This window comes from Vipera ursinii, assembly GCF_947247035.1.
Source record: "Vipera ursinii genome assembly, chromosome: 3".
Taxonomy (NCBI): domain Eukaryota; kingdom Metazoa; phylum Chordata; class Lepidosauria; order Squamata; family Viperidae; genus Vipera; species Vipera ursinii.
In genome coordinates this window covers 70,194,992-70,219,075 of record NC_139516.1, presented here as the reverse complement: position 1 = coordinate 70,219,075, position 24,084 = coordinate 70,194,992, and the positions used below count along the sequence as shown (strand labels likewise).

At 36.5% G+C, this 24,084-nt stretch overlaps 2 protein-coding genes across 6 annotated transcripts in view; one reads left to right on the top strand and one right to left on the bottom strand.

The window, feature by feature from the left end:
- Positions 1 to 450: 450 nt before the first annotated feature.
- RPE65 (retinoid isomerohydrolase RPE65) lies at positions 451 to 13,104 on the top strand (the record flags this gene model as incomplete). Its single annotated transcript, XM_083359762.1, has 12 exons — positions 451 to 464; positions 4,235 to 4,342; positions 4,444 to 4,585; positions 5,986 to 6,133; positions 6,447 to 6,528; positions 7,847 to 7,979; positions 8,190 to 8,329; positions 9,380 to 9,509; positions 9,916 to 10,030; positions 10,115 to 10,209; positions 12,610 to 12,721; positions 12,953 to 13,104. The coding sequence occupies exons 2-12, from the start codon at positions 4,266 to 4,268 to the stop codon at positions 13,102 to 13,104; spliced, it is 1,326 nt and encodes a 441-aa protein (XP_083215888.1). The 5' UTR covers positions 451 to 464; positions 4,235 to 4,265.
- The window catches only part of LOC310638578 (biotin-dependent 3-methylcrotonyl-coenzyme A carboxylase beta1 subunit-like), a gene marked incomplete at its 3' end in the record, with an annotated part of 30,604 nt that continues 19,525 nt past the window's right edge, over positions 13,006 to 24,084 (bottom strand). For 2 of the 5 annotated variants that reach the window (XM_083359758.1, XM_083359759.1), the window contains 6 exons: positions 21,798 to 21,954; positions 20,339 to 20,461; positions 19,442 to 19,587; positions 18,691 to 18,772; positions 14,788 to 14,873; positions 14,494 to 14,628 (listed from right to left, as the gene is read on the bottom strand). In XM_083359758.1, the coding sequence (XP_083215884.1) occupies positions 14,625 to 14,628; positions 14,788 to 14,873; positions 18,691 to 18,772; positions 19,442 to 19,587; positions 20,339 to 20,461; positions 21,798 to 21,954 (598 nt within the window). Of the gene's footprint in view, positions 13,180 to 14,493; positions 14,629 to 14,783; positions 14,874 to 18,690; positions 18,773 to 19,441; positions 19,588 to 20,338; positions 20,462 to 21,797; positions 21,955 to 24,084 lie in introns of those variants that run through there. The other 3 variants (XR_014492132.1, XM_083359761.1, XM_083359760.1) reach the window with 3 other exon arrangements.

Below are 24,084 nucleotides of genomic sequence, written 5' to 3'. Positions count from 1 at the left end.
TATTCAAAATTATATATATATACAGAGCTTCACTAGGCAAGCATAGCTGAAAACCTGGTTTTCTGGGAGGTAGCAAAAGGGCTTAGGATTTGACTATGGAAATTAATGCTATTGAAGGGTTCAGGTGTATGCAATATTGCAGGAATAGAGAAATAGTTGACACATGTAAGGGTATAGTTTCATCTGCTGAAGGAATTTTATATTGTTAGACTATTTTATCTGCTGATGAAAATATCCCTTGGTTTCACAGCAGGTAATTAGAGACACAACAACTATGCTAAAAAAAAAGACTTTCCAAATCTCTTCTTTCATCCAATAATTGGGAATACTAGTAAAGAAAATGCTAAATCAATCACCTTTGGCTTTCTGAACACCTTGCAGATTTGAGCATCCAGCTGGTGGATACAAGAAGCTCTTTGAGACTGCAGAAGAACTGTCTTCACCAATAACTGCACATGTTACAGGTTTGTGCCTTGAAAGTGAAGGACAGTCACTCTTGGTTAGTACATAGGAGTCCAGTGTTACAGCCTAGCCTGGGAAAAAGAAATGGGAAATCATTTTTGAACAATCGTCAAGAAAACTGTATGGATGTGCCGATGTAGTCCCCATACATTGAGCTCACCCTTGGTGGATCTTCACCTTTCTACAGCTTCTGCAGCTTTCTTTTGCCTTCATGAAAATGAAACCATTTCAAGATGTGGATAACTAAAATGAATAGGTAGAATTTACTGTAGAAAACCAAGCCCAATTCGCATAATGAAAAGCAGATAGATTTGTATTTTCTAGGTGTTTGGAATTCCCATTGCTACAGTACCCTGGTCACTGGCCATGCTGGTTGGATCTGTTGGGATCTGAAGTCCAAAATTTCAGGATGACATGAGGTTGAGCACACAACACTAAACTATAATGTGCTTTTTTCTCCTTTTGCTGATATCTGAATAGAATATTACAGGACATAAGGACTGGTGTGAAAACAATGGTTTCACGTTATATTAAGTGATAATGCAACCCTGCTAAACTGGGGATCATTTGAGGGAATGAAAGTGGATAGACCTAAACTACATTCTATTTGCAAAATTAATTTGTTTAATTACAGTAGATGTAAGGTTGAATTTCTGACTCTATTTCCACAAATGAACTTGGTTTATACTTTGTTCTAACAATAGTTTCTGCAGCAATTCAAACTGAAATCCTTGTGTATCAGATGGCTACAGTCATAATTAAACTAACAAGCAATAGGTACCGACAAAAAAGGACTAATGTTAGGAAGCATTGAATTGCAGATGGCATCAGGTTTCCTATGTCATCCAAGACCGAAACTTACACATCTTAATATCCACACTCCTATAAGTGAATATTTAGGTCGAGAGCTTTTCTAAATGCTTGCAGTGTGACAGTATGGTATAAAGATGTATGCCAAGGAATGTCTTATTTGTTTCAGACATCCCAGCTGTTCTCACAGGTCCTTTGAGAATAGGACTGTAGTTGCTAATCTTGCTAATGTTGAAAAAGCACACAAGCATTTTAGAATATGAGCTGCAAGTGATTTTTACATCTTAAGGGAAAGTTTAGAGGTGAAGGAATGGTTTGGCAGTTATACAGGTAGTCCTTGACTTATGAGCACAATTGACCCCCGAATTTCTGTTGCTAAGCAAGACAGTTATTAAGTGAGTTGCTCCCCATTTAGAATCTTTTTATGCCAGTTGTTAAGTGAGCCATGCAGTCATTAAGCGAATCATGCAGTTGTTAACCAAATCTGGCTTCCCCCATTGACTTTGCTTGTTGGAAACCAGCTGGGAAGGTTACAAATGGCTATCACATGACCACCACCCCCCCGGGGACAATGCAACTGTCATAAATCCAAGTGCTTGAATTTTGATCACGTGATTGTAGGGATGCTGCAACAGGCATAATTGTGAAAAACAGTCATAACTCACATTTTTCAGGGCTGTTGTAACTTCCAACAGTCACTAAATGAATGGTTGTAAGTCAAGAACTACCTGTATAATCTGTGCAAGATTGCCCAAACGTTTTCTTGGTATGGTCTTCCCTTCACTGGTTGTATGCAACCAGGGGCTGAGTAGCAATCTGTTGGCAGTACTTAAATTAAATCTCATGTATTAGGTAGGATTTGTGGCCTAATTTGTCCCTTCTCATTCTCTGATAGTATAAAAGCAACTCCATGCAGAGCATAGTGCAGTGGTCCTGTCTGAATGCCAGTAATACCCAAAGCAATGTAACAATCTCCCACAAGCCACTTAATACCCAGTTCCAAGAAAACACCTAATTGTGCTTTAAGAATAGTTTATACCCATCTCAAACCTGCTGTAACATTCTATTCTTACTATAAACTGCCATCCACTGTCTAAAATAGTGGCCCCCAACCTTTGGAGCACCAGGGACCACTTGCATGGAGAGAGGTTTTTCTGTGGACTGGTGGGGGAGTGGTTTCACGTGCTGCCTGCATCCTGCAGATGGGGCTTCACTTGTTTGCACAGTTTGGTTTATGGCATGCTGCAGCCCGGTGACAGTCCACAGACCGGGGATTGGGGACCTCTGGTCTAAAATATGTTTCAAAAAGATGTAAAATGGAGGCCTGTGGCAGGCAGATGGCCAGGCCAATAGCCAGCCTTGCAATCCCAGAGGTGGTCAATCCTGCATTTCCAGCTACCATGACCAATGCTGAGAGATGCTGGAAATTCAGTGCTGTACAGCTTAGCTATTTGACTAAGAATGAAAACTGAAGCCAACACAACTCAGGAGCCTCAAGCCTGTAGCAATATATATAATAGGTATATTTAGTTCAGAGAGTGAAAACTCAGGAGAACCTTCATTTTTCAATTTTTTAGTAAACATTTTTCGCTCTGTTTTCAACAGGCAAGATTCCAATTTGGCTGAAAGGCAGTCTGCTCAGATGTGGGCCTGGTTTATTTGAAGTTGGATCAGAACCGTTTTATCATTTGTTTGATGGCCAAGCACTTCTTCACAAGTTTGACTTCAAAGAAGGCCATGTCACTTATTACAGGAGGTAAGTTATGCTGCCTGCCTGCTTTCTCCATCCTGCAGTCCAGATGCTTGGCAACTGGCATGTATTTATGACAACTGCAATGTCCCGGGGTCATGAGAACTAACTTTTGCAATGTTCTGACAAGCAAAGTCAATGGGGAAGCCAGATTCATTTAACAGCCGTATTACTAAATTAACAACTGTGGCAAGAAAGGTCGTAAAATGGGGAAAACTCAACAAATGTCTCGCTTAGCAACATAAATTTTCGGCTCGATTGTAGTTGTAAGTCAAGGACTACCTCTATATAGACTTTATTTCTCCCACCCTGATAAATTCTATTGGGGGAACAAGAGTAGGAACAAACACAAATAAACAATAGTAGTATTCTTTTAAATACGACCTTAAGCTTCCAAGGGATTACAGATTATGACATAAACTCTAAATTGTCACAATACAATTGGTCCTGAATTAGCATTGCATACTATACTATTTAATACTTCTATGCTACCAGATCTATATCTAGGGGGGAGGCCAGTGGAAATTCAATTCCCCCTAATTTTTCTCTGTCTTTTAGAGTTGCTTTTAAGAATAAAACTTTAACCTGCTTTTATACCTTCCCCAATTTTTAAGCTCCCTATAGACCTGCATTCTTCCGATATAAAATCCGCATTAGTTGCCTCTGAATGATCTTTTGAAACAGCATTATGGAAGATTAGTTTGGTTGTGACCGTAACATGACTACTTTCTTTAAGCCAGTATTTCCTTGCAGAACTCTGCATGTTTGCTTCCTTGCAGCTTTTGCTCTTTCAACCTGAATACCTGCAAGAGGAAAGCATGTCTCATGCAGAAGTCAGTGGGACTTCTCTATTGCAAGTATTCCCATATTCAGTCTAAAGAAAGAAGGGCAGTTGTCTCCTGAATGGATCCAGTATTTTCGTCCAGATTAAGTCACTATTTGTTTGCCTTCATCAATTCCAAAAGTCATTCCTAGAACAGTGCAACACTTTCTCCAAGGTTATTGGGAGGGAATAAAAGAATTGTGTGTCATCCACATATACGTAATTAGATGTTGGATGGAGTGTGTTACTAGCCTCATTTATGAACCTGGGATTTTGTTTCATCCCAAACATGGCTCTGGAACATATTAATAGAAATGAGAAATAAGCCAGTAAGATGTACCGTAAGTAGAATGGAGCATAATACATAATCTTGCCTTATTTCTTCATAGGTTTATTCGGACTGATGCCTATGTAAGAGCAATGACTGAAAAGAGAATAGTAATCACAGAATTTGGAACATATGCATACCCAGATCCATGCAAAAATATATTTTCCAGGTGAAAAAAGTAAAGGTATAATTATGGAAAGTTTAAAACATATTTTTGTATTATGCAGCAATCTGGAAATAATCTACTTTCTTTGTGGTTGTGTCTGGCAGATTTTTTTCATACTTCCAAGGTGTGGAGATCACTGACAATGCCCTGGTGAATGTATATCCTGTGGGAGAAGATTTTTATGCCTGTACTGAGACAAACTTCCTAACAAAAATCAACACAGAAAATCTGGAAACAATTAAAAAGGTCTTTTTAAAAGATTAAAGACAGAGACAAGTGAAAACTGGAAATGAGTATTGATGGCACACATAATATATCGCTTACAGAATATCTAAAATGGGGACAGTAATTGAAGAAGTATTTATAGAGCATTTTATTGAAATACAGTCTTCTACAGATATATATATATATATATATATATATATATATATAATTTTATATATATATATAATTTTATATATATATATATAATTTTATATATATATATAATTTTATATATATATATAATTTTATATATATATATAATTTAAAACTTTGGACAAAGTGTTAATGGTCTGGCATTCCTTCTTGTCTACATCATTTTTGTATTTTATACACATATATACATTTTATGTACATATCATTTATATACAATTATACAATATTCGATCTTATCAACCATCTTATTCTAATAATGTGTGAAATCAGCATCCTGTATATATTTTGTCTGCCGATTAAAATCTCACGCAATTCTCATTTACTACAAGAAATTATCAGAAAGCACTATTAAAAATAAAAATAAGATCAATGACTATTTAGAATTAGAACTAGACCCACATAAGTTTTTGTAACTTAACAATCAATGTGATTTGCTTAACAATGGAAGAAGTGCTGTTGTAATTCCAGAGCAGTTATGTGATTTTTTTCCCCTTGGTGACAATAGTTCAGCAATGGAATTGTAGGTCCCATTTGTAGTCAGTGAGAGGGATATATATCTATTTCAACTGAATGCTATCTGCTGGATGCAGGTGAATGCAATTACCTCCCTGCAATAATCAAAATTATTCAACTGGTTAATCAGATTTATAATTCTGTTATTCCAATGATCATGTGTATCTATCCTATCAAACCCAAATAAAGTCTGGAATAGTATAGGATCTCCTGCCATGGGCAAGGGGGTTGGACTAGAAGACCTCTAAGATCCCTTCCAATCCTATTATTATAATACATTGTATGTTCTGTGAATATTGTTTGCTTACATTCTGAAATAGTTCTGAGCTAGAGAATTATAGTCTTCTCTAAATTCATGAAACTGCACCTGTAGTTGTTCAGAAACTCATTTCCACTGCTATTCCATGAAGTATCTACAGATATTTCTGAGCTCAACAAGAGCTTTGTAACAAGAACAAAAAAAGTTAAGATTCCTGTTAAGCTGCCTTCTAGGATATCTGTTTTCTACTCCCACCAAATTAATCGGTCTACTGCATATACTTTATTTAAAAATCACAAAATACTGATTTTGAAGGATAAGCAAATTAGCAGGTCTATTTTATTTAAAATCATAAAGTACATTCTTCAACACAATGTAATGTGCTTATAATGAATGCATTTTGTTGGCAACAAACGTATGGATTTCCCTGAAATTACCTTTCTATTATGTTCTTCAGGTGGATATCAGCCAATATGTTTCAGTCAATGGGGTCACAGCACACCCCCACATTGAAAATGATGGAACAGTTTATAATATCGGCAACTGCTTCGGAAAGAATTTGTCTTTTGCCTACAATATTGTAAGGATACCTCCCCTCCAAGCAGGTCTGTTCGCTTTCAAATAGCAGCTGCTAAAATCAGAACATTTCTCCCTTCCAATACAGATGAAACCAATGCGATGTAGATTTGTATGGCTAAAACTATAGAAGACTTTTACTTCTGGAAAAAAATATCAGTGAGCCTTTTCTTAAATGTTCAGAGAATGAAGACTTTTATCTGAATTCCGAATGCTTGTTTATTCACTAGAATCGTCTGTTTTCTTTTCTCTTTTTTGTATGATTTTTCATTAATTAGTCTATACAACTAAACACAGGTAAATGAATTGATCCTTATATTGCCACCTCCTTGTCTCTCTCAGATAAGAAAGATCCAATGACAAAATGCGAACTGGTGGTTCAGTTTCCCTGTAGTGACAGATTCAAGCCATCTTATGTGCACAGGTAAAAAAAAAAAGGCATCTCCTCAAAAAGATTTATTTAAATACCTTCGGCATAGCTTTATAAAATATTTATTTCTTTTATTCATCATTTTATTTATTTAAATTTTAAAACCACTTAATAGACAAAGCTGTCTGGGGGGAGGGGGATTTACAATAAACACCCTAAAAATACAATTTAAGTTAAAACATATAATCAAAATCAAATGCATATAAAGTACTCCACACAAACTGGGTAGGAGCAAGACAAAACAAAACAATATGCATTAAAACACAATTTTGAAATACAAAATAAAGTTAAAATGCCACATAAATACCCTGGGAAAATAGAAAGGTCTTTACCTGGCACCGACATGATGGCAGCGTGGAGGAAGACTTCATGAGATGAGCTTAAAATCCAGGGACGCGCATGAGGGAGAAGATGCTCCTTGAGGTAACCTGATCCTAAGTTGTTTAAGGCAGAGGTCCCCAACCCCCCCCGGTCCGTGGACCGGAAGCGGTCCGCGGCATGTCAGAAACCGGGCCATGCAAACAAGCAAAGCAGGCAGCACGAGAAAACACAACCCTCCCGGTTCATAGAAAAAAACCTCTCTCCACGGAAACAGTCCCTGGTGCCCAAAAGGCTGGAGGCCACTGGTTGAAGGCTTCAAAGTTCAAAGCCAGCACTTTGAATTTGACCCAGAAATGAACCAGCAGTCATTGTATATGGTAAAGTACTGGCCTAAAATAATTGAATTGGCCAGTTCTATTGATCTGTCTAGCTGCACTAATCTGAACCCATGGAAGTTTGCAGACCATTTTCAAAGAGAGCCCCATGTACAATTTTTTGCAATAATCCAACCTGGAAATTACCAGAGCATGGGTAATGGCTGCACAGCTCTCTTTTTCCAGGTAGGTTTCAGTTTTTAAATCAGCTGAAAATGATGAAAGGCAGTCTCCATCACTGAAGCTACCTGGACTTCTAGTGACAATGATGAATCTAGGTTCTGCCCCTCCCCACCCCAGCTATGAACCTGCTCCTTTGAGATAAGTGAAGAGCCCTCCAGCACTGGCAGAACATCACCCAGCTACACAGACACACTACCCCTGCAGACTTTATGGAAAAAAAATCCAGATTTAATGACAGCTATTTCTAGCCAAGCATTCTTCTCATATGTATCAGTGTTTATTGAACTCAAATTTGACATTGATAGATTTAGCCTAACAAGTAGCAAAGAAACTATTGGCATATACATTGAAAAATGTATAGCTAAATTTTGAATCTCATGTACATACGCAAAATGCCATGCCGTCTCATTTACAATCATCGTCTTTCCTAACAGTTTTGGACTAACTCCAAATTACATCGTGTTTGTAGAAACTCCAGTGAAAATTAATTTGTTCAAGTTTCTTTCTTCCTGGAGTCTTTGGGGAACCAACTACATGGACTGTTTTGAGTCAAATGAAAAGATGGGGGTAAGTATTTTTGAATTAGTCCCTTTGCTATGCTGTCTTGTCTATCTGTCTCTATGTGTATGTGTATATGTATGTGTATGTGTGTGTATGTGTATACACACACACACACACACAGGCACACAGGCATGTATATGTACATATACACATATGCACAATGACATAAGAATATAGTTTTATTATTTAACAAGGTTTAATAATATTATTTTAAAGGTATGGATGCATGTTGCTGACAAGAAAAAAGGGGAGTACCTCAACATCAAATACAGAACTTCACCTTTTAATCTGTTCCATCATATTAATACTTATGAGGATAATGGATTTCTTGTTGTGGATTTATGTACATGGAAAGGGTAGGTACTGAAAAATGTATGTATACAGAAAACCATACAATTTTAAAGCAATCTTCAGAGCCAAGTTACTGGAGTCCAGGTGCCATAATCGTCTAGCAAAGGCTGAGGATATATTTGAAGAATGTTAGTTCAGAAGACTGGCTTTTGAATAAATTCTATATACTCATTTGTTTTCAATTATCCTTTTTTCACGTATTTGCAGCAAAACAGGTAGCTTTCAGGGATTATCACATTAGTTTGTTATTCTGTTCAAATGAGTAAACAATAGCACAATAAAGTCAAGAGGTAATTAGTGGCACACATTAAAAATAGAGGAAGAAAACAAAGGAAGCACACAAATACAGGACTACTGTCAGTCTGCCTTTGTCAACTATAGGAAGGAAGTCTGACTGAACAGAAGCTAAAATGTATTCTTAATAGTGCAAGTGACATTTGCTAAAGGTCAGTTTATCTTTTTAAGGGTAAGAAACAAAGTAGGCTGTGTGTCAGCATACACAGAATAATGCTGTGATGACAAAGAATTTAAGAAATATATGTGACTTTTCATGAGATACCTCAGGATACTGAAAAGGTCTCCGATTTGGCTAGTACTAATTGTTTTATTTTCTTGTGGTTACTTTTTTGTTTTATTTACTTATATGCCACACTTATTTTTGCAAATAACTCAAGGAGACAAACATATCCAGCACACTTTCCCCTTGTTGGGGAAATACCCCACAAGAACAATCCTGTGAGGTGACTCAGCTGAAAGTGAGTCGCCCAAGCTCACCAGCTGGCTTTCATGGCTAAGGTGGGACTTGAACTCAACAGTCTCCCACTTTCTAGCCTGGTGCCTTAACTACTAGACCAAACTGGCTCTCTGTTTTCTTTATATCTATACTTGATTTGGATGCTATTAACTGGAAAAATATAAATTTACATAGTGATCATTTTTTGGCACATGCATTTCATTGACCCAGAAATTATTATTGTCATAGTCAAATAGGTAACTGTTAGGTTAGATCCCATGACCTGTTCATTGAGAAGCTAATGCCTTTTATTCCTCTATAGATATGAATTTGTTTACAATTACTTATACTTAGCCAATTTACGAGAAAACTGGGAAGAAGTGAAGAAAAATGCACAAAAAGCTCCTCAACCTGAAGTTCGACGGTATGTCCTTCCCTTAAATATTGAGAAGGTAAGAATTAAATATTATATATTGGAATGAAAACCAATATTTTGCACATGTAATGTGTATAGATATCCGCTAGCAAGGACTTCGTAAAGAATGCACATTGGGCTGGTTGGAGGTGAGATAATGTTCAAATGTTCTTTGCAATATTATTTTCAAGCGCAATATTTTGTATTTTCCCAACGGACAAGAGGCACTTACATACAGGGGGAAAAAGATGTTTTGGGAGAACACTTTTGAATTAGCATTTCAGTTTCCCCTCCTAAAACCAAGATTATTTTTTTTAAAAAAATTGAGATTTGTCTTTTACTTACGGTATATTATTGGAAGAATACGTGGAATATTGAAAAATGGGGTACAGTATAGAATGCATGTTTCTTCTTACTTTCTTTTTGTGGGGGGGATGTTTTAGGCTGATACAGGAAAAAATCTAATCACATTACCTAACACAACAGCAACAGCAATTCTGCACAGTGATGATACCATCTGGCTGGATCCAGAAGTTATTTTTTCAGGGCCACGACAAGGTAAGACTAAGCTCAGGGAAAAGCAAAAAAGACAATCCTAGCAAATACAAGAAACCAATTAAAAGTGTTTGTTTTGCTTTATAGCTTTTGAATTTCCACAAATAAACTATGCAAAATATGCCGGGAAACCTTATACATATGCATATGGTCTTGGACTGAATCATTTTGTTCCAGACAGAGTAAGTATTACATATTAATAGATTTGTTTTTGCAAACAGGCTAAGAAAAGTCCAAGTCCAAATTCTTTTATGTGGCTCATAGGAATATACAAGATAGCAAAATTAGGTGCATCATCTTAAGACTGCTTTTTTTGCTATTGAAGTTATTACTGCATTTGCTTTTAAGTCTATTTCTAATTTAACACAAAAAAATATCATTGTTGGAGAGAGGGAATGCTCCGTTTTCCTAGGGTGCTAAGGGAGTCATATATAGCTTGAAAAGCCAACTCTGGATGCCAATATTTATTATAGGAAAAAACATACCAAGTATGAAATCCATAGATAGCAACTATACAACAAACTTTTCTTCCAGGTCACAGTATACCGGCAGCAGTCACAGCTACCACAATGCGAAGGGGTTGAGTTTCTCATAAAGCTTTGCTCTTAATAGATTTCCATTCAAAAAGATCACAGCATTGCTCATCCTAGCTCAGCCTGCTCCTGTGCTCAAACTATCAAGAAAATACAATGTATTTACCCAAATGAACAGATGCAAATGTTTCATACAGTGAGGGGAAAAAATATTTGAACTCCTGTTGATTTTGTACATTTGCCCACTGACAAAGAAATGATCAGTCTATATTGTTTTTATATTTTAATTTTTTAACATGGTCACCTTAATATTCAGTAAACAGTGTGTTGTCTGGGTTTACATTTAAAAATCATTCGCTAACAATTGGTTTATATGATCTATAATCCGCATAACAGCTTTACTTGATTTCCTCTTCTTCCCATAATGCTCTCTTAAGTTAGTACAATTCTTGTTGTTTTGATAGATAATAATTGAATATAATTTTTCTTCTAATATTTCTGCAAATAATAATCACATCAATATAATTTCTATCTAGTCGTAGATCCCGTTTACAGTTCTTGTTTACATTTGTTTTCCCCACAATATTCAAGACGTTCTTACTGGTTAAGATTTTCTCAAAGTTAATTACATTTAGATATTTGATTCTATTTTTTCTCATGTAAACCATCCCATAACATTTACCTTACTTAAGGAATAAGTAAGACTAAAAAAAAGAGGGAAAAAAACAAGAGAAAGGAGGGATAAAAAGATAGTACACTACTGAAAGTCCAGGTTCCCCCTAAGCTAATACATATTTATTTCCAAAAATTTTCCATTGTTTTTACCACGACTAAGAATATATTTCATCTTTAAATATTCCATTTAATAAATCTAGCCATCTGGTCTTTTAACTCTTATTCAAAACACTTTTTTTTCAATCCATTGTAATTTTCTTAAAATCAATCACATTTAAATAACTAAAATATGTCCTTATATATAAGCCATTCTAACTCTTTTATATTACACATATAAAAAATAAGAGAAGAAAAGAGAAAAGAGAGAGAGTACTGTTATTTGAGGGACTCCTCCCTCTTAAAGTAAAATTCATATCCAAAATCTTTCTATTACTTTGACCATATTCAAACAGGTGTTTCTTTTTTAAATATTCTCTCTGATAAGTCCCATCATCTATTTTCTTAATTTTCACTTTGACCTTCTTCTTTTGCCCAATAACTTTAATCAATATATTCTGCTGAATCAAAGAGTCTTTCCATGTTGTGTCACTGTAGATATAAAAAAATGTCAAGTACAATATCTTTGTAAGAGGCGTTTGCTCTTTCATGTTTGTAGAAAATCTTGTCATAGTCATCTTGCCATGGCCATCTCACTGTAGATCGCCATCTTGCCATAACCAACTCGCCATGGCCAACTTGCCACAAGACAACTCACCGCAGGATGACTCACCACAGGATAATCCACCTGGGATATCTCAATGCAATAAATATTATCTGCCAGGAATGGGACAACTTGCCACAGCCAACTCAGTGTGGCCAACTCACTGCAGCTGACTCGCCAAAGTCAACCTGCCACAGCCAACTTGCTATGGCCAACACACTGTGGGATAACTCACTGCGAGACAATTTAACAATTCTATTTAATTATTTAAAATAAATTAAAAAATTTAATTTTTACCATACCAGTCATTCTGTCCTTCATTTTGCATCCTTTAATGATTCTTTTTCATCATTTCTTTGATATTAGTCTAACTTTTTTCTTGCAACAAATTGTCCTACGGCAAGTTGGCTATGGGGAGTTGGTTGCAGTGAGTTGGCTGTGGCAACTTGTCATAGACCCATATTATCTGCCACTGTTTCTTTGACATTATTTCCATTGACAAAAATAGAAAATAATGAATTGATGTTCAAAACACTCAAAATTGCCATTTTAAGATTGGAAGGTTTAGGAGTCAGAAGGTTTTGCACATCCTAATAGTGACGCCTTTGACTGCTTTACCAGCCTTTTCAGAAAAATGCATTTTTAAAAAATAAAAATCTTTTATCTTTTTTCAGCTTTGCAAAATGAATGTTAAAACTAGAGAGACATGGGTATGGCAAGAACCAGATGCATATCCCTCTGAACCAATCTATGTTTCTCACCCTGAAGCTATAGAAGAGGATGATGGTAACGTTATGACATTTTGATTAAAGTTTAGAAAAAGCTTTTATCCAAATTTGGCTCTATACACATGAAAAGGACTTAATAAATAAACTTAACTTATGCCCACTAAATATTCCCTGGGGGAATAAGGGAAAAATTAATATGTTTCTGAGTTACTGTATTTTTCAAATCTACTATCTGTGCTAAAGTTTTTGTGTTTCTTTGTTTACGTAATTTGCATTTATTTTGATACAGGTATTATCCTGAGCATAGTCATCAGTCCTGGATGTGAACCAAAGCCTGCCTACCTTTTGATCTTGAATGCAAAGAATATGAGTGAGGTTGCCAGGGCACAAGTGGACATAAATATCCCAGTTACTTTCCATGGATTCTTCAAAAAAGCATGATGTCTGTCTTGAATACACCTCAGTCTTTCTTTTTAATGTAATGTGCAGGATAACATAAAGCATTCTTCTAATTACCTGCCAGTGATTTGCAAAAGTAGTTTAACATTAACAATTTCCTGTGATGAGGCCCAATTTAAATATTTTAATACTTAAAGAAGTATCCATTCTTAAGACTGTTTCCACGACTGTAATGTACCATAAATAAGGATAATTAAAAGCTCTTAGTACTGTAGATGTTGATGAACAGTATCAGCATAATAATCTCAGCAAACTTCAGACAAACATTTACAATTTAAAACTGTTAAAATTGTTCGGCAATGGAACATAGGTGAAACACAAGAAATAACCTTTCATTCTGGCAGATTAAGTAGTGAACAATGAGAAATAAGTATTTAGCAAATTATTAGTTTGGAAACAACATTAGATTTCTCCTTATATTTTAATATTTGAACATAAATTATTTTAAAAAATTAAAATGAAATAATTTTAATCTTTGCCACTTATCAGAGAATTTGATCTCTCTGATACCTTAAACATCTTTATTTTACAAATGATGTTGTGTCTAATAAATATTATGTAAAATGTAAATATTTATTTTTTAAAAAATATTCAGTTTCTCCTTATCTGCAACTGTACTACAGGTAGTTCTCAACTTACAACAGTTCATTTAGTGATGGTTCAAATTTATAACAGCACTGGGAAAAGTGACTTATGACCATTTTTCACACTTACAACCATTACAGCATCCCCATGGTCACATGATCAAAATTCAGATGCCTGGCAACTGGCATGTATTTATGACAGCTGCAGCGTCCCTGGGTCATATGATCAACTTTTGCGACTTTCTGAGAAGTAAAGTCAATGGGGAAGCCAGATTCACTTAAAAACCCGTGTTAACAACTTAATAACTGCAGTGATTCATTCAACAACTGTGGCAAGAAGAGTCGTAAAATGGGGCAAAATTCACTTAACAAATGTTTCACTTAGCAACAGAAATGTTGGAGTCTATTGTGGTCGTAAGTCAAGGGCTACCTGTACTTGGATCTTTAGATTTGAAGATCTATATAGTCACAGTATATTCTGTGTAAACTCTGGGAAGTGAAAACCTTTATAACTAGAAAAAGGGTCTTTATATCAGTTTGTGAAAAGATATGAGAAGATCACTTAACAAGTATATTGCTCTACTTCTGGCACATATATACATCCTGAACTTCTGGATTAATTTATTATAGGAGTAAGTTGCAGAGTGCTAGTCCTTGGCATTTTTGAAGTTTTTTCAAAGTTGAAAAGTTTATTGTAAGTTGCTTTAAATCTTTTAGACTTTTTTTTTAAAAAAACCCACACAATTTCTTGATTATATAAATGCTACATAATAGTGTTCTAACATTGGAGTTACATTGGAAAGCAAAAAGTACATTTTGAAAGAAGTCAGTAGCTTTTCTTCTATATTGTTGCCAAGATCACATATGGATGTGTCAGTGGGCAGAAGAATGAAGATTTACTTGAGAGTGTCTGTATTTTTACCTACAGCATAATAGATAAGACACATGATTAAATGGCAACATATAAATATTTGTTAAATCCAGGTACTTTTTATACAGTGATGACAACTTTAATATTATTATTTGACATCAGCCCAATCTAATATTCAAAAGTTATTTATAAGCCAACTGACTTGCTTACATTCTCATGACAGGAAGAGAAGATTGTTGCAAGGACATTATCCGGTATCTTTGTTGCTTCATAATTCTTAAGCATTGCCCAATAACCTGTCAAAGGATAAAAATTAGTATCAGTGATAATAAGTTGAATTCAGATCAGGAGAGAAAAGGTACGATAATACAGAGGTTTCCGTGTGCATTATCAAAATTATCCACTACATTTTAGTATTGCATAAACAAATGGCAATATCTTCTGAAAATATTACACTACAAAACTGTACTGCATTAAATGTAGTTTAAAAACAGAAGAAAAGCCAGGATGCATACACTACCTGAGGGCATTTCAACCGGTGGTATGCATACTACCTGTGGTACTTTGGCACGTGGCAGGTGGTACGTGACCATCCTGAAGCTACCCAAGCCTGAGGAAGAGGCACCTGGAGCTGCAGGACTGCCAGGGCTCAGCAAAAGCCCTAGGAGCTCTGGCAGGACTCCAGCTGATTGGCTCCAGCTGATTGGTGCTTCCAGAAGCAGCATGGAGCTGGAGGTGAACTGAAGAAAAAGTGGGGGAGGAGAAGAGAGGATATAAGGTGAGGAGAGCATATAAAAGGAGGTGGTTTGGGTGGGAAAGGGGAAAAAAAGACAACAGGGAAAGAGAAGGGGACGGAGAAGAAGCTCTGGAAGGAGAGCTCAGCAGGCAGGGAGGAAAAAGAGACAGGAAAGAAGTAGCAGCTGTTGTTGGAAGAAAAGGTCCCCTAGTTCAGTGATGGCAAAACTTTTAGAGACTGAGTGCAAAAACTGCAACCCAAAACCCACTTATTTATCGATGGGTGCCAGGTGGGCATGGCCTACTGGGTGGGTGTGGCTGTGGTGGTCATGGAAGATTGGGTGGATGTGGCCAAGGTCACCTCAATGTCACCCATGGGAAGGGACACCTGTGGGGGGTGGGCAGGGTTGAGGGAGATCCAGTGGCTCTCTGGTAGGTGTGGCGGTAGGCAGGAGGCTCATCCTGCCAGATAAGGTGAGGCAGGGTGGAGATGCCATTGCCATGGGGCAAGGCAAGGGCTGGAGCGACTGCTGCCTGACACCATTGGCCCCCACACAGAAGCCAGGGAGCGCATGGAGGCCGACGGTGTCCATCAGTAGCCACAGCCTGCCAGCCCCTTGACTGTCGCACTCTGGGGCTCCGCAGCCCATCGCCAGCAGTTCAAAGAAGCCACCTCCGTGATGGATGGTCAGCTGACAGCTGAGGTGGCGATGTGGTGAGTCGTGCCTGGGAAAAGGAGAGCATGTGAGGCCAGGAGGGATGGCAGGGAGAGGGAAACCAGCCATGCTGGGATGCATCCGGCTACGTGGACCTTGGCAAGTTAGCAGGCGGCTGGTTGAAGAGGGACAGTTGCCACCTCCGAGGTATGGCGTGGGTGCCCACAGAGAGGGCTCTGAGTGCCGCCTCTGGCACCCGTGCCATAGGGTCGCCACCACTGCCCTAGTTAGTTTTCTCCAGCCAGGAGAATGCAATCAACACTGATGAAACAAAAAGCTGGGAGACGAGCATGTCGGAAAGGAGGTGGGTTTATTTCGGAAGCCAGTAGGTTCTGGTCAACTGGCAGCTTGAATGAATTACCACAAGAATTTTTATACAGTTTTTACAGCGTTTTGTAATTCAGAGGCTCTGTTGTGTGCTTTGGTTATTGGAATATTTTAGTCTGTTTCACAAAGGCTAGCAATGAGTCCAAAGAGTTGCCTTCCGTAGGTTTAATCCCTTTAAACAAATGTAATTAGTTTTACCTCCTTATCTTGAGCCTGTCTATGGCTTTTAGAAAGTTTTCTTTGTAGGTAAACAAGCTTAATTTAAGGTTATCGCCTTTTGCAATTGCCGTTTGCTACATTGTTTAAATTGACACACACTTGAGGGAGCTTAAAGAGGAAAAAAAACGTAGTCAGTGTTTCTTTATTCTGGGAGGCTTTTGTGAGTCTTGCTTTGTGAGTCTTGCTTTGTCTTGATTCCTGTGTTTTTAAGGGTACAGTATAAAGGGGTTAGGACGCTGAACTTGTTGTCGATCAGAAGGTCGGCAGTTTGGCGGGTCGAATCCCGAGTGCCACGTAACAGAGTGAGCGCCTGTTACTCGTCCCAGCTTCTGCCAACCTAGCAGTTCGAAAGCACGTAAAAATGCAAGTAGAAAAATAGGGACCACTATGGTGGGAAGGTAACAGCGTTCCGTGCGCCTTTGGCGTCTAGTCATGGCGGCCACATGACCATGGAGACGTCCTCGGACAAGCGCTGGCTCTTCGGCTTTGAAACGGAGATGAGCACCGGCCCCTAGAGTCAGAAATGACTAGCACGCATGTGCGGGGGAACCTTTACCTTTACCTTTTAAAGGGACTGGAGGGGGCATTCTTACTACACCATAGAAAGAGAGCTCAGAAGGCAGGGAGGAAGAAGAGGAGAGGGAGTGAGGAAGAAGGACTGACCAGCTAGCTCATGGGTCTACAAACTTAGCAACTTTAAGACTTGTGGACTTCAATTTATCACTATACCCATCTGAAATGTCCCTCTGACATTGTGGCCCAACTTTCTCCAACAACGGTTTCCACAAGAGAAAATGAAAATTGTCTAATACCACAGGTTTCTTGAGAACAGGAGGGAGCACTTCCTCCTGAAGTTCTGGCAAGACTATTCTCTCCTTCAAGGATAATCCATTACCACATGGATCCAATAATGTGTTGTCTTTTGAAAATTCTGATCAACCATAAAGGACATGGATCTAATAGATAAATGGCTGTGCTTACAGCCCCAAGGACCTTTATCTACGTCCTCAGTCCATATAACCAAGCCCATATAACTAACTTCCCCAGCCCAGGTAGCTTTGAGAATATTGAGTACAACTCAGAATGAAACCAAGTAACTTTATCTAATAGTTGCCTTAAATAACCTACACATAGCCCCACTGAGGTTTCACCAGCCCCTCCTTACCATGGAGGGATTGAGTTACCTCAAACAGGATTGCTGGCTTTCTGCAGATACGATAAGAAAACTATTCGTTTTGTTGCTTTTATTATTACAAAGTAATTCTTAACAAAGCATTACTTATTTGTTTGTTTTGTTTTATTTGCTCTTTGGACACCTTGCCTTCCACTTTGCCTGAGTAAACCTCCAAGGATTTTATTGTTTTAAAAGAATGTTTCATTATAATCTTCATCATATGAAAGACTATCTACCTATTGTGATTTCAGGATTTTCACAAGATTTTCTGCTTTTCTGAGTTTGGGACAAGAAAATCCAAAAGAGGACACTAATTTGTCTTTCCTTAGAACAGCAGTAAAGGTACCTTGATAGAAGGGATAAATGCTCCAGCTGGACAAACTAGGGGTGTAAGGAGGATTAATCTGATTACTGGTAGTCTACTAACCTAGGCTACAGTAGTCCACAGAAGCTTCCTTTTTGAAACTGGGCAATCTTTGGAAATTTTTTGCCAACACAGTAAAATCATCATCTCTACCAAGCTCATAACACCGTTTGACAATAAAATGAAGAAGGAAACATACTATAAATTAGACTTTTCAAACCACAATGCCTTCATAAAGTGTAGGTATCCATTTCCAAACTTTCTACAGACACAGCCATAGGTGAGATTATAGGAATTAACATATCCAAAGGATGCTCAAGTTAAGACAGATTGCACAATCTCCACATTGTTTCCAGATCTAAGAAAGCAACTGATGGTTAAGATTTGTTTGGGAAAGCAAGCATTGTGTTGAATACTGCAGAATGTATCAATGAATAATTCAGTCTAAGATATCTGGTAAGATTAACAATGTCACAGGTGATTTTAAAAGGAAAAATAAATTGCAATTTAAAAAATGAGGTTTTGGGGATAAATTAACAAAAAGAAAGAATAATCCTGAACACACATTTAGTGCATACCTTCCTTGAACTCTGGGGCAAGATTACTCCATCATCCCAGATCCTGGCAGAAGAGTAAAGTGCATTACTTTCATTTTGCAGCCTGGAAATATAAGAATGTTTTTTTAAAAGATACACAGCTAAATCTTTAGATTTATATAATTGAAGGTTCTGTATGAAATTATTATGTGCTTAATAAACAAATGACAACATAAAGTTTTTTTCAAGAATGAGAAGCAGAGATTGATCATTAGATATATGCAAAACCCACTGTTTGGGGAATGTATCATTCTGGACAATTCTGGAATATTCTATTTCTCCTCTGCACCACACTGATTCTGCTATCAGGTGGTAGTCTCAGGAAGTTAACTTTACAAGTTAGAAACAGCCTATGCTATTCTGGAATATACAGACCAAACCAGAAGTCTATTTCTGTTTCTGTCTAGGTCACCATGAAATGACAAACACACCATGAATATCTATTTTGCATTGAACCCTTAGACTCCCAACAGCTATCAAGGCAAACATTTTAGCTTTGGTTCATTTTGCTGAGTTCTTTGGGTCATCAGTCCTCAATCCATAAATGCTCTCCAAAATTAAAATGTGTCCTTCACTACCAAAAGACACTTTGCCAAAGCATTTCCAGCACAAAAGATGCAGTAAAGACGTTCACATTTTTAAAGTTTAGAACTTACATACTGAATTCCAAAGAGACATGTAGTATTATTAATAGAATTGTAATGTCAATGCTTTAATGTTTTAATACACTTACTTCCCTTTTAATAATTTTAAGTCTATTTCTGGTTCTGAATAGTTGTTCCAAATCTTTGTGAATGTAAAACTACGTCTTGAGTCCACAAGGGCAATTCTTGCATTTGGCCAAAGAAACAGAAAGTTTGGATCAAATGATCTTCCACACTGAAAAGGTTAATATAAAAGCAATGAATTCAGAACAAAGCTCATGTTAAGTTAGCTGAACAAACTGATGACTTATGGATAACACTTAAAGTCACAGAAAGACTAGGAAACATAATGGCAGCACTTGGCTCAAAAATTATGTAGGATCAAGGTTAGGATCAGTACTTGGATGGAAGATATCCAAGAACACCAAGGATGCAAGACATATTGGAAAGTTAAAAAACATTCTGAAAGAAGGAAATGGCAAACCACTTCCATATTACTACTAAGGACATTAAATGGACGAGGCCATTTCCTCACCAAGAGGTGGTCTTCATTTCAGAAATGTATTTTTTATCTTAATAATTGCACAGAAATACTTGGGTTCCACATTAGAGACCTAAAATGACTGCAACAACTATAGTACTAATTAATTTGTATATTTTTATGGAAAAGTAACATGAAGCTCTTAAAAGAGAGTTCATGTCAAACCTCATTTTTGTTTCAAAGCTACTAATTGTCGAAAGGCTACTGAAAATCAGCATATCAGTTATTATTTTTATTTTATGATAGATTATTCATTAATTTTATAAAAAGTGCTGTGCTGTGAATGTTTGGACCTGGTGATTAGGAAAGGCAAGCTGGTTCTCACACATAATAATATCCTGACAACCTATAGTATCATCAGATCTGAAGAATACTTGGAGGACTTCTAATCAAAGGGCAAGAAACCTTAGATCATTCCCCCAAAACAGGATGTTCAGCATCTTACCATAGCATAACTTTCACTTCCTAAACAGCCACCAATCACAACTGTTATCTTGGGTACAGGGGCACAGGCAACTGCAGCCATCATGGAGGCCTGTGCCTTTAACCTATTAGCTTGATCTTCTGCCTAATTTGAAATGCAAACAATTGAGAGTTATTTTATTTTACACAGAGAGGTTCTATTTATTCCTTTTCATTAAAGGTTCACTTCATTACCCTGCTCAATCAGTTCTGATTCAGAATAGACTGATATTTTTATTTGCAAACAAATAAAAATAGAATGCCAGAAAATGTCTCTCTCCTAACATCCTGTCCAATATTTCCTGTTAACATCTAACCATTCTTCAGGTGCTTTGTTTTCAGCATGCACACACCCACATGCACAAACACAAGAAATAAAACGATATGATTTTTCAAAACAAATCAAAGCCATATTCCTGGTGAATAACCATCACTAGAGGTAAATATATAATTTCTTGTGTAGCTTGGCACTACAATTTTCATCTTAGAAACATACATTGTAATCCTTTTTCAATAATGTACTGTTGAATCAATGGAAGGAAACCAGGAAATCCAGCAGTAACAAATTAAGAGCTCCACAGGTGAAACAAGATATAATATTTCAGGATAATTAAATCTAAAGGTCCTTCAGTTGTTCCCTTCATCTACTGCTCTGCTTCACTCAGAATCTACAACTATCAAAAGAGGCAACCTTTCCAGTTTGCTAAAAGTTAGAAAGAAATATATATATTGGTTTAACACTAGTTACAAACCACTTGTCTCTCTCCTAGCCAAATAACATCCTATCAATATTTCATGATAATATCTCATCATTCCTCAGTTGATATACAATACTCAGTGGTCTAGGTTTTCAGATTTAGATTTTCAGAGAAATGCCAACATTCAAAATTCCTGCCTGTCACAATTATATATAGCTTTACTAAAAGAAAAAATAGAACCTGTGAACATGCTCTTGAAAAAAAAATCCATAACATCTACATTTAACTAGGTGAGTACCGAATTGACCCTGACTGACTTAAATAAAGAAAGATTGACCTGGTTATTATTAGGATGGTGAATTATGCTGGAGCTATAGGACAAATTAGAAAAACACATTCCCCAAAGGCACTGGAAAAACCATTTCCATACTGCTGCCAAGAAATCCATAGGAACACATGTGCGAAATCACTGTGAGAGGCTAAGCTTTACTTATCTTCTTGAAGGAAAACTGATCATCAATGAGCCAAAGGTTGGTTAGAACAGTGTTTAAAAGACCACTATCCTAGATCTCTCTTGCATTCTCCTACTTGGCATTATAGATATTAACTTTTTCTGAACTACTTGGGACAGTGGAGATCTAGAGTGGGTTAAGACTGTTGCTCTTCACTATCAAGACTGATCTTTTGACCTAATTAAGCTTCCAAGTCAGAGCCATCTGAACGCATTTTGTATTAGTTGCTTACCTGTATGAGATTGGTTGCCTCTGCAGTATATGGAGCAGTATTCATGAGAAACAGAATAGGAATGTTTCTTTTGCTACAAAGCTGTATGAAATGGCAACCTTTTAGAGAAGCAGTCTGTGTCAGCTCACCATTGTTAGCCACTATTCCAACTAGCTCTCTAAGAAAAACATAAAATACAGTCTGTACTAAGAACACTGGACATCCTGAAGTCAGAACAGCAAATATTATCTAAACATTTAATAAAATCACCTTGCAACAGCAATTTAAAAAGCAACTTAAACAAAATGTTTTGTGTTTCTTTTATTTCACATCAATTCTACATACTTATTTTTTTTAAAAAAAATCTTATAATGCACTTTGTAATTTTTAAAAGCTGGATCTGCATTTATTTCCATTTTATAGAATTAAGCAAATATATCAAGCAAAGCCAGCTGAAACATTAGAAAATACAATTTGAGATGAAATATTAGTGGGGGGGGAAACTAAATTAAAAAAACCCCTCAGTTTTGAGATAAGATTATTTCTTGGAAGAAATTATGAGAATGATGCAATTAAAAGTATTAAATATAAAGTAATAACATAATTGTATATTTTAATACAGCCTTTAATAAAATATAATTGTACAATAAGTATGAAAAATAATATCTGGACTTATTGGCCTAAAAGATCTAAATAATTTAACCATTAATTAATTTAACTGTTTGCAAAAAAATATTGTAAAACAGCTTCTGAAAATATGTCTGACCTGCTCACAAATTAGTTTGGCAGCTAACAATGCAGTGGGTTATATTTTTGCAATGCTGTCCTATTCAGTAAATACTACATGGTTCATCAAAGGATGAATACATGAAGGAAACACAAGTTTCTACTGAAGTGATGAAGTGAAGACCAATACAGGAAATAATTACATGTGTTTGCTACAGGATTTCAAGCTGTTGGTGCATTTTTGGCAACAAGCATTGGCCTAACTTATTTTTATATTGAACCATTTAAAAAAGCATCTTAATAATTACATATTCACCACTGGGGAAATCAAAGAGTTCAAATTTGCAGTATGCTTTATTAATTCTGGCAAAATAATTGACTTTCTAACCCTACTTCGAAATCAGGTTAATATTATCAGAAAGTATTAGGATCTAAAAAATAGCTCTTTCAGCTGGTTTTATAGATTGGATTTTCTGAACAAGAAACCATTACATAAGAATACAGTATCACTAATTTGCTAAAATAGAAGAAGTGCAATAAAGTCTAAAGGATTTTGTTATACTGCCTGGACTAAAACAGAGATGATCAAAACACCATTGAATTTAGAAAAAGCAGCCTATTCTAATACTATATTTCATTCTAAAGAGGCTGTATATGTAAGAATAGTGAAGAATACTGTAAGAATGAATGTTATGAAAGACTGCAAAACTGCAATGTTATGTATGAAAAAAGACATTCTTACTGGCGTTTGTTAAGATCCTTTACAGTAATTTAAGGCTAGATGAATACTCGTAATCAAGCAGCACTGAAGAATACAGCATGGAGGAATACATTTTTTTCATACAAAATACTTCATAAAACAAATTGAGATTTTTAAGGGAGAAAAAGTAGGATTTTGGTATGCATCATTAGTGCTGTGGTATCTAATGCAAACACACAACATCAATGATAGGCTAGTTACCATTAAAAAAAACTTCCCTTTTTATGACGCTGTAATCCCTTAATTCGGGATAAGAGTCGGGGTGACTGGATGGAGCTGAGCATTTTCTGGCCGGATGCCCAGCATTCCCATACTACATGCAATAAAAATATTGTTGTAGGGAAGATGAAAAAGCAGATTTCCCTAGGAACTGAAACAACAACAATACGCAGAGGACTGCAACTACCCAATGATTTTATTATCTAAAACTGTTTTTCAATCTGTATTCAGGAGAATCCTTAGGATTTATAGGAACTTGATTAGGATCCATGAGAAACTAAGGACAAAAATAAAAGGTCACTTGAGCTGAGTGAATGCTCTATCACAACACCATTATCTTTTCATCAGAGGCTCTGGAATTATTCTCTCCCTTTTTTTAACACCCCTGATCTAAGAAAGCTTATAGGGCTTCAATTTCAGAAAATATTCATTTTTGAAAATGGGGCAAAGGAGCCTAGGTCTTGCAGCCTAAAAAAAGGCATAAGGGAAATAACACTTGGCAGCAATTAAAATTAAGATAACAATATCTGATTTTTGCAGATACAAAATCCCAGCATGTTTTCACAAGGATAAAATACATCCAATTCTTATTCAGGGCTATTC